We start from the raw sequence: 16,204 nt of genomic DNA on the forward strand, positions 1-16,204 counted from the left end.
CAATATCAATTAATTTTCCATCTGTCGATAATAATAATAAGATATATCTTAAATATGAAATTTATATATGATTTAAAAATATACATAAAATCGAATTCGTACTTAATAGTATAATGGTTAAATCGTAATTAATTTGATTTCTTCACACTTGATAATTACACTCAGTAGATAGTCTAACATTATTGGCATTTATATCGATAACTGTATAGGTAGTTATCTACATATACATAAATATATTTCAAACAAATATTTTAAGACATGAAATATTTAAATATAAATTTTTAAGTAATTTTATTAGTATTTCATTAATTTTATAATTTGATAATTTTTATTAATTTATTAATGTAATATAATAATTTATAAATTTACAAATTTTTAATAAAATATCGTTTTTTGGTTATCTTTAAATAATAATAAATTTTTATTTTTTAAAACTAAATTTGTTTAATTTTTTCAATATATATTTTTATTTATATTTATATAAGTATATATTATTTTATTTATATACTGCGAGAGATATATTTTTTAATTTATTTTTTAATTTAAGTTTTATATCTTGAAAAATATTTTTTTTAAATTTAAAAATAAATAATATATATATTCTATATCTTTACATTTTCATTTAAATAGAGAATATATCAAACATTAATTGATTACGAATAATTAATTCAACTTGAATTAGCTTTTTCATTTTTCTTAAGTCATTTATAAAAAAAAAAAAAAGAAATTGTATTAAAAATTCTTATTTTATACATCCATAGATTGAATTAGAAATTGCTAAAGAATATAAAGAAGGAAAAAAGAATATTGGGTTTTTTCTAGAACAAAGAAAGTTCTTTTTAAGAAGTTATGTTGTGTTGATGTTTGTTTATATCGTTGGAAAAAGAAAAATGCGCTAGAAAGAAAATTAAATTGTACAAGTTGCGACCATTACTGGACGCACAATACGACTGAATACACAAGAAATACGTGAGGTTCAAGCAGAAGCAGAAATCGAAATCAATTTTATTTCACTTTTATCTAATATTTAAATTTTATAACTGAAATAAATTTTCTACAATAGAATCAAATTTTGATAATTCTAAAATTTATTTGATTTTAAAAAAATCTTATCATGACAATTTAATAACTATTTAATAATAACATATGTACTTATACATACATTCACGCATACTTATACATATATAGAAATGGAAATAAGAATATTAGAATAATTGAAAATAAAATTCTCAAAAATTATTATGCACAATTATCTTTTATGAGCATTTCATTGAAAATAAAAATTATTATCACATAATCGTTAACATAAAATCCTCTAATCGAAAATAACTCTCGAGAATTTTATTCTCAATTATATTCACAGAAAATCTTTTAGAAAACTACATATCACCACAAAAAAAAAAAATAATTCTTTGACAAGTCAAACGTAGAAGATTTCATATTTTCAATACAATTCTTTTCTTTCAATTTGAATATCTTAATTTAAGAAAAGGTTATGGAACATTTATATTTCTAAAGATTATACTATATATATCACGAAAATCACTATACAATTATCCAGAATCTCGAATAATAGTACTTAATCTAATTATGACATGACGATTTTCATCAAGACTCGTTTCATACATACCAGAAATCCATTGCCTCATCTCCTATTGCTTTTCGATATTCGACAAGCGTCACTCAAGTTAAACCAGAAGTGAGTCATTTATAGGCAACCATACGAATATCCTAGAAAGGGACATACAACGACATCTAGTATTCCTCTTAACGATGTTCTATAACGGAACGAAAATGTAGATCTAAGCTAAGATCCTTGATAAAGAGATTGTAGAGATGCACGACAAGAAATTTGAGATGTAACGACGACCATGTTAAATTAACTTAAATTGTGTTCTGAATGAGGAGGGAAAGAGGAGAATATGCAGAAAGCGATGTTCTGAACAGTGTCACGAGGAAATTGCGTGGTTTTAGGATGTGACTTCTGCTGAATTCCAGTCCAGTAGATATTTGGGTTGATTTTAAAATAAGATGTAAGTCAATTATCTGAAAATTGTCAATTGTAAGTGACAATATTTAAACAAAATTTATTATTAGAAATTTATTATTATTTATAAAATATTTATATAATTATAATTTTTTAACAAGATTGTACAAAGTGGTTCTCAATAAGAAAGTAAAAAATATAACGTGAAAGCAAAATGTTTAATGAAAAAATTGGTTTATTTTTATATATTTTTAAATATAATTGATTACAAATTGATAATCTCTAGCATATTTATCGTATATATATCGTACATATATATATATTCCTAATTTTTTTTCTTTACACGCCAAATTATTTTCATTCCAAATCAAAATGAAGAATCAAAGTTTCTTGAGTAAAAAGAAAGAGGACAAGAATAGAATGGAAAAAAAAAGAAAAAAATATTGGAAAAGATGTAATTAGGAAAAAAAAAGGAATTAAATTCCGCGATTGAAGGTACAGGCGGAAGTGCAGGTAATTTAAAATATCTCGTTACATGTGTACAAAAAAAATTACATTTGTAATGCCGCTTAATACTAGGTGCTTTCAATTCGAATTGGAAATTACTGGATGAAGTCTACTCGCCGGTGGACCGTGCAACGGCACATCAAGAATCCCAGTTATCTCTCCAACCTAACCTGAAACGATAAGAGGGACGTTTATGTAAATTTGTTAATAAAATTATCTATGGAAAAAAAAAAGAACGAGAATTGTTTGACCTTTTTTCTCGTTCTTTATTCTTTTTTCTTTTTTCGTCCCCTGATCACAAGGAAATTCATATTTAAAATTATTTTGCATTTTTTCATCTTTAGATTCATTTATTATTTTTTAAATGTAAAGAATTTAACCTTATCTTTTTATAAATCATAGACACTATTGTATTTATACCATTTAAAGATTATTATTTTTGTTTAAAAGATGATGTTATAAATACTATTAAAAACAAAATTATCTTTTTATTATATATATTTAAAATACACTTATGAATATCGATTCAAGATGATAATAATATTGAAAAATATTTTAAATTGTCCTAAATATATATGTATATCATATTCAAATTCATTTTAGAAACTATATTTATAAGTTAAATGAAATCTATACACACACACCACATAAAAATATATATATATACATTCATAAAATTAACATCACCATTGGCTCCACTAAAAGAATCCATAAAAGATATTCCGTTTCATATTCTTTTGTTTCTCTTACCTTTATAATTTTACAATTTTCTTTTCATTAAAAAAAAGAAAAATAAAGATTCAATCTCTCACGGAAAAATTCTTTTCTCTCTCTCTTTTTTTTTTTTCAAATAATCAATTTTTCATCGCGAACAAATACGAGTGGCGGATGAAGAAAAATTGTTTTTCGAAAAACAATATCCGGAACGGTTAATCTTTTCTACGCCGTGAGAAAGTTTCTATTTCTTACGTTGCCCGCGTTCCCAATGGATAGCCTCGTTGATTCTATTTCGTACAATCGATTTTCATTCAGCTGCAGTTGCTCAGGGGCCTCGGTAATTAATTCGCTGAATCTGGCGGCCACTTGCTTCCATTTTACCAGATCAGCCGGCTGAAATGGCAAGGTAAGATCGATCAGTCGTGTCGAAATCTTCATTCATGTGTTTCGCGATTCCTCTTTATCCATTTCGAATATATGGATTCGAAAGTTGAATCGATGAAACACTTAAAAAAAAAAAAAAACGTTTTTATAATAATAGAGATTAAATAAAAATGTAAAAGATCTTTGAACGAGTCCAATTTTTACATACAAAGAACGATTGAATTGATTTTGAATTGATTCATAATAATTTAATATTTAAATTATTGTATTTATTAAACATGGAAATTATTTGATCATATGAGAAATAAAGTAGAAATATTCTTTGTATGTATGAAGAAAATTGTACGATTTTAAAAAAAGATAGAGATGATAGAATAACGTTTTTGTCATACGAAACTTTTCTTTTCCCAGAAGCGTCGAATCGAGTACATATAATAACTTTTTCTACACGAATAAAGAGGTCGAATGGCTCAAAAAACTTTACACATTTTCAAAGTTTTAAAGTAATTGGTATGCTAATGTTCATTCAGTTCTCTTATCAAAAGGTACCTCGCTTTTTTTCATCCTATATCCTCAGTTCCATGAACAAAGTTTCCTTTTTAATACAATACAATAGCATCAGGTTGCTTGTTATTCCTACATCCTCTTACTCTAGATTATAAGTAACAAACTGGCGGTACGTGAGCCGAATATCAAAGCTTCTAATAACAAGCAAGTTCTTCGCAATCAAATGAAACTGAATGATAAAAATTTAACATACAACTTTCTATACAGTCTCGTCAATAAGGCATAATACAGACTAATTTTTACCGATCGAAATTTAAATTTTCGACAATATATATCTTATTTCATTAAAACAATTGTATTTTTATGAATATAAAAAATATGAAGCAGTCAAATTGCCATGAAACAATTATCAAAAATGAATTATTGGAATTCTTGTTGATTGGTCAATAGAAACCAACATCCAGATCAATCAACAAAGCGTTTGTGATATTGGTTATCGATATATTCCTTATACCAAGCAGTGTATATAAGGCAACAAGCCTTTGATCCCAGATGTATTTGACGTCACTACAGCTATTGGCTTCTTTGTGAATTGCTATGGCACGTGCTAGCAACATCAGGTTCCGCTTCTCGACACGTTATGCACATCTTCTCTTATGTTACAACTCGTAAAATGATCGTTGTATACAAGCACGAGCAAGTTAAGGTACGAATATTTGAAAGAATTGTTCTTGAAATTATTTCTTTTTAAACTAGCTTAAGATAAGTAATTTTCACTGTTAATGTAGAATCTTTTTGCAAAAAATGACTCTTACGGATCGTACTTTTAAATATATTCACATTTTTACAAGAATTTATTTGCTGAATAATGTTTGCTTGACTATGATGTTATATCAAAAGAATCTGTTCTCGAAGTCAGAATGCATTTCGATTGTTAATTCTCAATGAATTTATACTCACTGTATTTATGCCAAAACGAATATGATACTTCTCTAACTCAACAAATAGTTTGCTCTAATGCAGATACATTAAAGCTTAGTCATAATATGATGGAAGTTGAGATGAAAGTTGTAATATAACATGGCATAATAATGGAATTCTTGATAAAAGCGATGTAACAAATTAAAATATATTAAACTATCGATCTAGATATTTGAAAAAAAATTAATCCAAACGGATCGAATAATTAAAAAAAAAAGAAAAAAACTTTAATTATATGTTATTCATTCATATGTTTTAAATTCTAAACTTTAATTGATTTTATAACCTCACTATATATCATTTTCACTGAGAATATAATTAACGGAATCTCATTTACCCTCTTACGTTAACGTAGGATCCTGTTTGATCATTAAAATTAAGTTACGTTGGACATGGTTAGCTCCATGTACATCTGAAAATAAGACTAACGAAGTGGCGTAAAAAGATATTATCTTTTGTCGAATAGTATAATATGAACTTGCCTGTAGGTATTATATTTTTATCTATCTATTATAATATAATTTGAATGTTATTTGTATATACCATTGAATATGACAATATTTCAACCATGAATTCAAATTTATATTATTTCGACGATCCTTAGAAGCAGAGATGAACGAGAGTTTGATCTCTAGTATGGCAATTTTATTTCATATTCGGTTCGGGTCTGGAATAGTTTACCGTTAAAGTGAAGAAAACTGGAAGCAGTGCAATCGGAAGCGGTGAACCACGAAGCTCTGATCTCTCGGATGGAGGACCAGAAAGGGTCAAGTGTCTCAGTAAATCAAGAAGACCAGCCAATAGCTCTCCATGACGACCACCAACATCCTGTCGTATCAATCCTAGGGCGTCTCTGGCGATCATGTGGGCGGTCACTCCGGGATTATCAGCTGGTTATTAGATAAAAATGTTTATTTAGCTGTATCGATTCTTTTCATCTCGAAGATATATATTGATTCATTAAAAAAGATTAAAAATTTATAACAGAATGATAGATTTTTAATAATTATTATTTAAAAAATTGTTATTTAAAAAATGATAGATATATTGGTTTAATTATAATTTAATTATTAAGAGGAATAAAAAACTTTTTATTATTATATTTGAGGAAGCTAATTCTGGATATAGTAACTTTTTAGTGAAAAATTTTTTGACGAATACTTCATTTACGTATAATTTTTTTTTTACTTTATAAAAAAATAATTCGCTATTTCTTTTCTGGATAAAGTCATAATTGAAATATCATCCATTTTATAAATTAGCATATTGTTTTCTTCCCTTATAATACATATATGGCATACTTTTATCTCAATTTAATAGAAAACATCGTATAATTATTTTATATAACGAATTAATTGATAGTTTTTTTAACAGAGAGAAAAACTTTTGCTCTATAATTGAAAAAATAAAATATATTTCTTTCAAGTTGTGAAAATTTTAATAAATTACTGAAAAAGGATGTCAATCTTTATTTATTTCTCCAATAACAAGCGTCGATTTTAATTAGAGCCGCGTGTTTTTTTTTTAGCGTTAGGATATCGTGTCGAAATCTGTCAAGTTCGTTATTCGAAACGTGTTAAGAGGGGGAATACGAGTGTATACTGTTTGCAATTTTGAGGTTAGGTAACGCGCGGAGAATTATTACTTAAGCGGACTCGTTAATTTTATCGACGATGCTATCCTTTCGCCAAATTGCACACGGATACGCTACGTATGCGAAAATTTATTACGTTGTTCATAATGCAAATGATTCTCGAATTGTTCTAGTCGCACGGTCGAACTGCCCGATATTAATACAACGGAAATGAAGAGAAAAGAGAAAATTTATTTTATTAAATTTATGTGTACTATATGGTATGATATAATATGATATCGTAAAAGGATACATATTCATTCGTATATATTTATAACAGTGGCTCTCAATCTATGAAATTAATAATATTAAATTGCGTCAAAATTTTTAATAGGTTATATAAATACGATATAAAAGAAAAATTCTATTTGCTCGACTTGATAAGTTAATTGTTGCACGAATAAATTAGGAGAAAAGATAAAGAAGCTTCTCAATCTGAGTTACGATCTATATTAAATAGCATTGAATTTTTAAGAAGTTTCAAGATATTCAAAAAGAAAAGAATTCCATTTGTAGATCACATTTATGCAAATATTTTTTTATAAAGTTCTAAATGAGAATAATGGTTTGAGAAATTATTTTAGGAATTTTTTTAAGGAGGAAAAATAAAGAGAATTCTTGGTTACCCAGAAGAAGCTGCTGGACGTGCTGGGGCATGACGGGTTTCTTTAAATGACATAAAAAAAGTTGTAACGCTGCTGCGCATTCCAAAGCCGCGTCATTGTTCCCTAAATGAGGTTTCTCTCCTTTCTTCAAAGAATTTAAGATCCTTCTTCTGAGATCACGACGGCCTGCACGTCGGAATAAACCTTCCTCTCTGGCATCTTGAAACCCCGAAACAGTTTTTTGAATTTTTTAATTAAAATAATTAATCGATGGGGCAAGAAAAATAAAATGAAAGAAAGAAATTTATTTAACGATTTGTTAATTTATAAATATGAATGAAGAAACATATTGCGATTCGTATTTCTTACGTTCTTTCAGGAAGTTGATGATTTGCTTCACCGTCTGCAACGATTTTTTCGATATTATGTCATCGTCTGTGTCCTGTCTGCGAAGAAATATTCGGTGGATGAGCTTTCGTAGCGCCATCTACGATGGTGAACGATACTTAAAGAAAGTAACTAGATATAAAATTGTTAAAAGTGTAATCGAAAAGGAATTCTCGAAAGTTTTAATAAAAAGTTTTAAATTTATATAATATGAATTTTAATTAAGCTTTCCTTATAGAATATTAATCGAAATTTTGAAAGAAAATAAAGCTGTTTTCAGCCATTAAAAATTATTTCTTAAATTATAATCTTTATAATGTATTAAGGTTATTGCTAATAACCTCTCTTTAAAATTTCACATCTTAAACTGCTTATAGTGTTAATTAAACATCATGTCGAGAGCAAAAACATGAAAATATTGTACCTAATTTATATTCATTTTCCCTTAGCTCGAATTTAATTAAACCTAGAATTAAAATAAAACTTTTTAATAAGTCCAGCTTATTATTTGTTGTACAAACTTGTATCAATATTGTTTTTTAATCCTGAGAGCGAGATTTAATACTTGTAAGTAAAAAAAAAAAACAAAATTGAATTATTAAAATAAAATTATCGTTAAAAATATCAAAGAAGTTAAACGAGATTATTTGTATTCAATATTAATTAAATTCTTGTTAAAATTTAAAAGAATCGAGGAAACATTTTTTTGCACTTAACGAGAAAGAATATTAGTAAGGAGAACAAGCTTATGGACTATAAACGTAATTAATTTTTAATAAAAAAAAATGGCAATTAGAATAATTGTACGGAAAACATGAAGTAAGTTGAATACAAATTTTTAAATATATATTTTTATCACAGAAATTGTTAATTCCACGATAAATTTATTTAACACAATAACAATAATAATCATGGTTTTTTATTATTATTTTTAGCCTGATGACAGGTTATGTTTAAATTTCGATTGTTTTTGTGCAATTTGTTTGATTTCCAACGAACTCAAAAAAATCGAAATGGTAATTTTTTTTTCATATTAAAAAGAAATTAATAATTGTTCAATTCAAAACAATTTATCCTAACATTATTTCGTCTCTCTCTCTCTCTCTCTCTCTCTCTCTCTCTCTCTCTCTCTCTCTCTCTCTCTCTCTCTCTCTCTCTCTCTCTCTCTCTCTCTCTCTTTCATTGTCTCGAATTTTATTTCACTGCAATCTTTATTTCTCTTCCGCTTCTTCAATATTTATATTATTGCACCGATAACTTGTTACAGGGAAGCGGATCAAGGTTAACTTAACCTCAATCAATGAATCATCAGAACGATCTCCGTTTCCGGCCACGTAAAGGAAATACGAGATTTTTACGCAACAAGGAGGAAGCATCCTCGTCGATTCTGTAACTTATAAAAGCGTATGGGATCGATCCGATTTTTAATCATAATCATATTAAGTATGTTCGATCCATCCTTTCGAAGATTCTTTCTACTCTGCTCGCTCGTGATCGCGATCTCAGGATCGCCACAATCGTGGTGGTGGGAAGGACAACACATCAGGAATCACAGGCATGCTTCCTGTCCCTCGTGTCGTCGAGAACGGCCAGACACCCTTGTTTCATGGTAAGAGACTCAAATTACTTGAGAATTCATATCGATACGTAAATTAATACTTTTTACAAAATTCCAAAACTTTTAGCAACGAACCAAAAACCTGATCATTTTCTCTTAACGAGAAGAGCTCTTGCTACGCGGGGAGTATCCAGTAAATTTTCCACGATATTTATAGAGACCCACGTATAAATTGCCCAAAAGTTTGTAAACCAGGTTAACGAAACTCTCTTCCAAAATTTCTCTTATAATATGAATATTTTGCTATATATATATATACACGTACTATACTGCTTCATAACTCTCCTCCAAATAGTTTTCAAAATTCGAAAAAGTAAAAATTAATTTCTCTCTATCCAAGGGACGAGCCAACTAGAAGAGAATACCGTGGACTTGAGCCAGAAACCAGTCCTTGGCAGATCGGTCAACCGTACCGCCTATCCCCCTATGCCAATCCGTACGAAAGAGGCATTAGAGGCAGAGGGAGCTCACCTTTCGCACGATCAGCAGCCACCTGCAAACGCGAGAATCCCTTCACCATCGGGACAGATTTCGATTTTGATCTGGCTCCTCCGCAAACCGCCTCTATCCGCGGCATGAACAGCCTCGCGGATACCACGAGCTGGTATCGAAGCTTGCCTGGATCCTCGGAACCCAGATTCTCTAGAAGCCAAACAAGGACAACGTACCAAGCTAGAAGACCTAATTTCTACGACACGATCAGAAGTCAACCCGACTCGTCCAATAAACCGTATCCGGACTACGCCTCGTCCAACGATGAATTCAATTATCAAAGTTCTTCGAACAACTTCAAAAGACCTTACGAGGGATCTTTCAAGAGAATGATGCACTGGGATGACAAGTATTTCGACGACACGTTCATCCAGAGTAATCCTATGAGCGAGACACCTGGCAAAACCCAATATAACAGAGGATGGAACAATGGGGTTTTGTATGGGAGAGATCAAGTGAGAAATCAAGGATTGGAACGGTATTTTCAATCTGGAAGGAATCAGTATGGAAATTCTAGGATGACTCACCATTCCTCTTTGCCAAGAGTCAAATATAATTCCCATAACTTGCCAACGGATCTCAATGCACTGAAAATGGTGCAGAGTGTTGGAAGAAGTGATATGGAGGTTGTTAATAGTAGCAGGTAGGAATTAGATTATAATTGCATTGTATTGCATGAATTAAGAGTGAGATAGTTCTTGGTGAAATGAATTTTATTCAATGCATTGAATATGTCATTTAATATTTTAGAAATATATTTTTGAAGATATATTTTGTGATTCGTTTGATTCTATAAATCATATCTTTTTTAGATTGAAAAAAGAATTTATACAGAAGTGTAACAAGAATACATTGTCTCATTCTATCACTTTGTCTTTTAATATAGATTATTTATAAATTAATGAATAAATCTAAATCTATATGTTCAATTTTATTTCTAGATTTGATTTTTGTTTTTATTCAATATAGAATTAAAAAAAATATATTTTATTATTCCTTCTTTACATGGACAATTCTCTAAAAATGATTTACATGTTAAAAATTTTAGTGTTATTTAAATTTTCAAGTTTATCAAGTAATGGTTTGATTGAAATTTATCAACTAAAAATTTAAAGAGGTTTCAGAATCTATGAATCTTGCACTGTTTCTAATTTCCTAGTTTCCGAGTTCTATCTATAGAAATTAATTTATTATTTTTCACAGCAGATGGCAGAAGCATTCAGAAAAGGAGGAAGAACAAGATGCAAGAAATTATGAGAGCGATGAAAATGACGATCAAAGGGAAAGAGGGATGATGGATGATGATTATCAAAATAATAAAGAATTCGAATCTCACGAGATGCAGCAAAAAGAGATTAACAGGGATGTTTCACGAGGGGGCAATTCTGGGGACAAATTTGTGTTCTCGAGGAACAGTTCCCAGAGTGAAACTTCCTCGCAGACTGGATTGGAATTGGAGAAAATCACCGATTCTGCTCGTGTGTCCGAGGAGACCACAACAGGATTATGATTGTCCTTTGATTAGGGTTTAGAACTGACGGTTCTAGAGCGATCTAGGGAATTATCATCGAGAGATTGGTAGATGTGTTAAATGTATAAGTACTTGCCATAAACTATGAATTCTGAACCAAGAATGCTTGCCTAATAATCTGTGACTGTTTTATAAATTGTTTTGAGAAATAAATTTTCGTAGAAAAAATTAACCGTTGTTTCGTTTTTTTTTTAACCCGAGAGATATAAAAAGATCGGAAGGGAATGAATACTGGAAAGAATAAAATGTATCGTATTTTATAAAAATTTCATCGAAAATATCCGTGAAAATGATTTTATGTGTATTTATGCATATATGTATATGTATATCAAGTAATGTGTTTACCGATGCGATATTTAAATATTTCATACGAAAAATATGTGATCGTTGATACGATCGAATTAAAGTAAAAATGATAAAATGAAATTTATTCAATGATATATGTAACATATATGGATATTTATTTAATTATATTATAATATTAATATGAAATTATGAATTCTCTAAATGTATATCATATTATATTACCTTTCAAATTAGATTGACACTTAATTACAGACCTTTATACATTCTTATGTAGTGTTCAATGCGCTATAGCAATTGTATTGAAATAGTAATGTTATAAAATAGGGTGTGCATAATGGAAACGGATCTCAAGATATATTCGAAGACAAATTTCAAAAGGAAGAAAATGATAATGATTGCAAAAATATTCGAAAAAAGAAATGCATATATATATAATATGGTAGGAATAAAAATGAGGGCGTAAAAAATGAGGAGTGTAAAATTTTTTATTCGATGATTCGTATGACCCCGATTACAAGTTGGAGGTAATAATTTCTAGTGAAATTATTCTACAGAGGTGTCTTCTGATCAAAGAAAGGAAAGAGGGAATTGCGACGATTCTTGGTGGAAAAAGAAATAACGAAAGCATTGTGTCAAGATTAAAAGCACTCTTTAAGCGCGAAAAAGAAAAATTTCGATCACGGCAGAAAAGAAAAGAATCGTGGGAAGAATTATAAAGCAGTCTAACCTTTGCTACCTTCCAGACTTCTTTCAACTTTTAAAGTTGAAAGGAAATGGCCGGGGCATGAGTTTCGTTTTACATTAAAGAAATTGTGCACTGCGAAAAAAACTGGTAAAATTAGTCATATATATACATTAATACAAAATAAATTTCTCCTACATTTTGCAGAAACATTTCAGAAAAAAAGAGTATTTTTATACGTGTATTTGATATAAAAATTACAACATTGTTGAAAATAATTGTAATTTGAAATTCTGAAATTAGAAGAATAATAAAAAGTATCTAATAAATATCAATAAATAATTTGTGAATTACAGACGCAAGTGCGTGCTGTTGGTAACGTATTCCAATACGATTTGGTAATCATGAAACGGAATATCAGCGGAATAATATTATTGTTCAATGTTTACGCAAGGGGCGTCGTTAAATATTTTGGAAAAAATTATGCAATAACATGAATAATAACGAAATTAAATTTCTTGCCACATAATTAATAAGTTTGTTATTTATTCCATAAAATTGTATTATTCCATTAAATTAAAAAATTGGAATAAAATGATAATATAATAGCGCATGTAAATAAATAAATCAAATATTTAATTAAAATTCATTCTCCTCGTTCTACATTAATCAAATTTAAAGTGAACATATTATATTTATAAAATATAGAAAAATATACAATTATATAATTAAAAATATTCTTCTTTTTAAAATTCATTCTTCCCCAGTAATCTTCCCAGACTCGATTCCCCAGTAATCAGATTTACAATACAATCAATATCATATTTTAAAATTTTAAATCGTACGATTAGAAATATCATTTACTCGATTAATACAAAATTATATCACAGATGTAATATAAAATCTTGGAGATATTTCTTTAAGAAAAACCTTCGACATTTTTATGAATCCAACCCACGCCGAGGAATTGTTTACCAATACCTTTACATCAAAAGTGTATTACGTCCATTTAACGTAATTCCATCGATTATCGACGACTCGAAAACAATGCAACAGATATAGGAATCCTCTGTATCGTGTCGCGCATCTATCTATTTCACGCACCGCGTCAAATCAACGGCCATTGTCAACAATGTGTCTCAACATCCTCGGAATTCCGCATAATCAGCTCCATTGCGTATACGCGATTTCGAAATCGAACCTCCACAGCCCCGCGAATTCCTTTAAAAACTCGGCTGGCCGCCTCGAATCGTCACAGTTCAACGTCGAACACCGATCCAAGAACGACAAATCCAAGAAGGAAAGGAAGAAATGAGTCTCAAGATCAGTTTCGTCCTTCTGTTGCTGGGTCTGGCCCTGTCCCAGGCAGTCCCCACGGCGAAGATTGAAAAATCGTTGGAGAAGGAGGATCTGAAGATCGAGGAGGGCGGGGAGGATCAGGACAGGTCGAAGAAGTCGATAGTCTGCCTGGACTCGGCGAGCCTGCTTCCTCAACAGCAGACCTACAGCATTCAGGCGGCCCCCCAACCCCCCGTACAAACGTTCAACATCCAGCCAGTACCGCAACGCATTCAAACGTTGAACATCCAAGCTGTTCCACAACCCGTCCAGACCCTCAACATCCAGCCTGTTCCCTCCCCGATCCAGACGTTGAGCGTGATCCAGCCGCCGATCCAACCCCAGGCCTCTTTGAAGGTGGTCCAACCCCCTCAGCCCCCTTGCCCCCCCGCCCAAACGAACGTGAACATCATCCAGCCACCGAAGGAGGAGAAAACTGCGAAGCCAATTGTCGAGACGGTGGTCGAGAAGGAGAAGATCGTGAAGCCTGAGCCCAAGCCGGAAAAAATGATCGTGACGAAGGTGGAGAAGGAGGTGGTGCCTGTGATGCCAGTATTCGAGGAGCACATGGTCGTGGTCCCGCAGAAGCCTGTCGTGATGGTGGCCGAGCAGGAACCGATGGCCACCTTCGTCAAGGTGCCTCATTGCCATCACTGTCAACAGTCCGTGATGCAGTGCAGCTGCAAGCAACAAGGCGTGCCCAGTCTGGGCTCCACGGTGATGGTCGAGCCGTCCATACGCGTGATGGGCATGAAGGAACGATCCATGGGCAGGCACATGATGACGCCATCGCACCATCATTATCGTGGCCTCGAGCGTGTAAGTTGAAGTTATCGCTTGTTGTTGATTTTCGTTTTCTTTTTTTTCTTTGTTGGTTGGGTTGGCAAGAGAAAAGATAATTAATCAAGGGATTTCTGTTGCTCGTTTTGTACAGCTCTGATGTGGAAGGATCCAGAGAGATGGGAGGATATCGAAGCTGGACTTAGTTAATAGTAAATGTAATCGAAAATATATAAATGTGAAAAATATGAATAAAATTCGATGAAAATATACGTCGAGTGTATTTTTTAATTTTTCTCTACGCAATTACCAAAATTACCTTCCAGATTGATCGAATTATACATCGATATGCTATAAAGTATAAGTCAGAAAATGATTTAATTGGTTGGTTCTACGATAAGGACAAGTTTCAATAATTGAGCGTTTAACCAATGGAAATCAACTTTAATAATTAATTGCGATCACACGTAGCGATTAATAATCGAATATTTCAATTTGTTATTCGTTAATTAAATTAAACGTTATTTTCTATTGCATCGACCTAATCCAATTACGAATTTTGACCAAAATAATTACGAGATCCGTTTATAAATAATTACGACAGAGTTCTCTACAACGTTCACGATTCCAAACAGGAAAAAGTCATAATTAAAATTCTGACAGGAGAAAGGATCCATTTACCAAACTCGGAGAATATTTGAAATCACTTACATCTTGAAAAATCGACTATCACCGACGATTTATCACGTTACGTCCAACGAAATGGACCATGTTCCTTTCTAAAGAAACGTGTTAAAGCGTGCCCAATAAGAGACTCATTTTATACGAATTATTCAAGTTGTCGATATTGCACGAGAACGAGAATTGATTATCCTTTACAATTATATTTTATATGATGATATATCATATAATCCAACCACTGATATTCTAATTTGCATTATCCGCATTATTTTTCTAATACGCATTTGATTGGATAATGGACAATCGATGTCGTATTTAGCATTAATCAAACTAGTTTAGTTCGTGTATACCGTTATTAAACAACGTTTATCTATTATAAAAACTGTTATATATATATATATATATTTTATATTATATATTATATGATATAAATATACAACTATAAATTTTTCTATTTTTATATATCGTAAAATTGATTTGTCGATATATATCTTCAACAACGAGAATTAGAATTATTATATAATTAATTAATGAAAAGCGTTATCGATCACCGATGAGAAATAAATGGACATAGATTTGTAAAATTTCTTTCGAAATCCGACGAGGTACGATAAATAATGAAACGTCAATTTGCACTAACCTCTTCGAATTTTGCATGCCCATAATTCGTTTCATGGGCTGAGAAACGCGCCCAGATTTCTGGAGGACGGCGGTTCACTTGTTCACGACATTCAATAATTAACCGTGGAATTTTAAAGGTTCATACCGGCCCGAAGGTTACGTGATGCCGTGTTTATTATTTTCTGCGAGCGACGCGAACGTATCCGATTAACGCGCCATAGATGAACACAATCTTTTGTCCTGTTGGCGAGGTTAGATAGACTCCTCTGTTTTCGAGTATATATCGTGTATTCTCTTGCTGTCGAAACGCCACGAACAACACTTTTGAAATTGAAATTATATACTTAGACAGTTTGATATATTTGGAAAATGTAGGTTGAAATTTAATAAAATTTATTTCGACAATTATTTTTAATTAATTTCGAGTTTTAAGCTCGAATATAAAGA

The 16,204-nt window shown here is 30.9% G+C and overlaps 3 protein-coding genes and 1 long non-coding RNA gene across 7 annotated transcripts; 3 read left to right on the forward strand and 1 right to left on the reverse strand.

The window, feature by feature from the left end:
• The first annotated feature begins 1,771 nt into the window (after nt 1–1,771).
• Nucleotides 1,772–2,727, forward strand: LOC107996512 (uncharacterized). Its single transcript, XR_009830971.1, has 3 exons — nt 1,772–2,033; nt 2,366–2,500; nt 2,567–2,727. It is a non-coding gene; the product is annotated as an uncharacterized LOC107996512 (long non-coding RNA).
• On the reverse strand, nt 2,205–15,943 carry LOC107996511 (uncharacterized). 3 transcript variants are annotated; one of them, XM_017054589.3, is made up of 6 exons: nt 15,777–15,936; nt 7,691–7,808; nt 7,343–7,540; nt 5,765–5,973; nt 3,464–3,604; nt 2,205–2,664 (listed from the first exon to the last, which is right to left on the reverse strand). In XM_017054589.3, the coding sequence occupies exons 2-6, from the start codon at nt 7,806–7,808 to the stop codon at nt 2,647–2,649; spliced, it is 684 nt and encodes a 227-aa protein (XP_016910078.1). In that variant the 5' UTR covers nt 15,777–15,936; the 3' UTR covers nt 2,205–2,646. The 3 variants fall into 3 exon arrangements, with proteins under 3 accessions (XP_016910078.1, XP_016910079.2, XP_061934722.1); XM_017054590.3 differs by lacking the exon at nt 2,205–2,664 and having other exon boundaries at nt 2,961–3,604; nt 7,691–7,767; nt 15,777–15,943; XM_062078738.1 differs by lacking the exon at nt 2,205–2,664 and having other exon boundaries at nt 2,961–3,604; nt 15,777–15,943.
• LOC107996508 (uncharacterized) lies at nt 8,981–11,510 on the forward strand. Of its 2 annotated transcripts, none has more exons than XM_028666026.2 (3): nt 8,981–9,317; nt 9,667–10,461; nt 11,022–11,510. In XM_028666026.2, the coding sequence occupies exons 1-3, from the start codon at nt 9,115–9,117 to the stop codon at nt 11,326–11,328; spliced, it is 1,305 nt and encodes a 434-aa protein (XP_028521827.1). In that variant the 5' UTR covers nt 8,981–9,114; the 3' UTR covers nt 11,329–11,510. The 2 variants fall into 2 exon arrangements, with proteins under 2 accessions (XP_028521827.1, XP_016910076.1); XM_017054587.3 differs by having other exon boundaries at nt 11,025–11,510.
• Nucleotides 13,608–14,727, forward strand: LOC107996510 (cell division protein ZipA-like). The gene is made up of 2 exons (XM_017054588.3): nt 13,608–14,494; nt 14,610–14,727. Exons 1-2 carry the CDS (start codon nt 13,649–13,651, stop codon nt 14,613–14,615), a joined length of 852 nt encoding a protein of 283 aa, XP_016910077.2. The 5' UTR covers nt 13,608–13,648; the 3' UTR covers nt 14,616–14,727.
• Nucleotides 15,944–16,204: the final 261 nt, after the last annotated feature.

The sequence above is a fragment of the Apis cerana genome, linkage group LG8 (genome assembly GCF_029169275.1).
Source record: "Apis cerana isolate GH-2021 linkage group LG8, AcerK_1.0, whole genome shotgun sequence".
Taxonomy (NCBI): Eukaryota; Metazoa; Arthropoda; class Insecta; order Hymenoptera; family Apidae; genus Apis; species Apis cerana.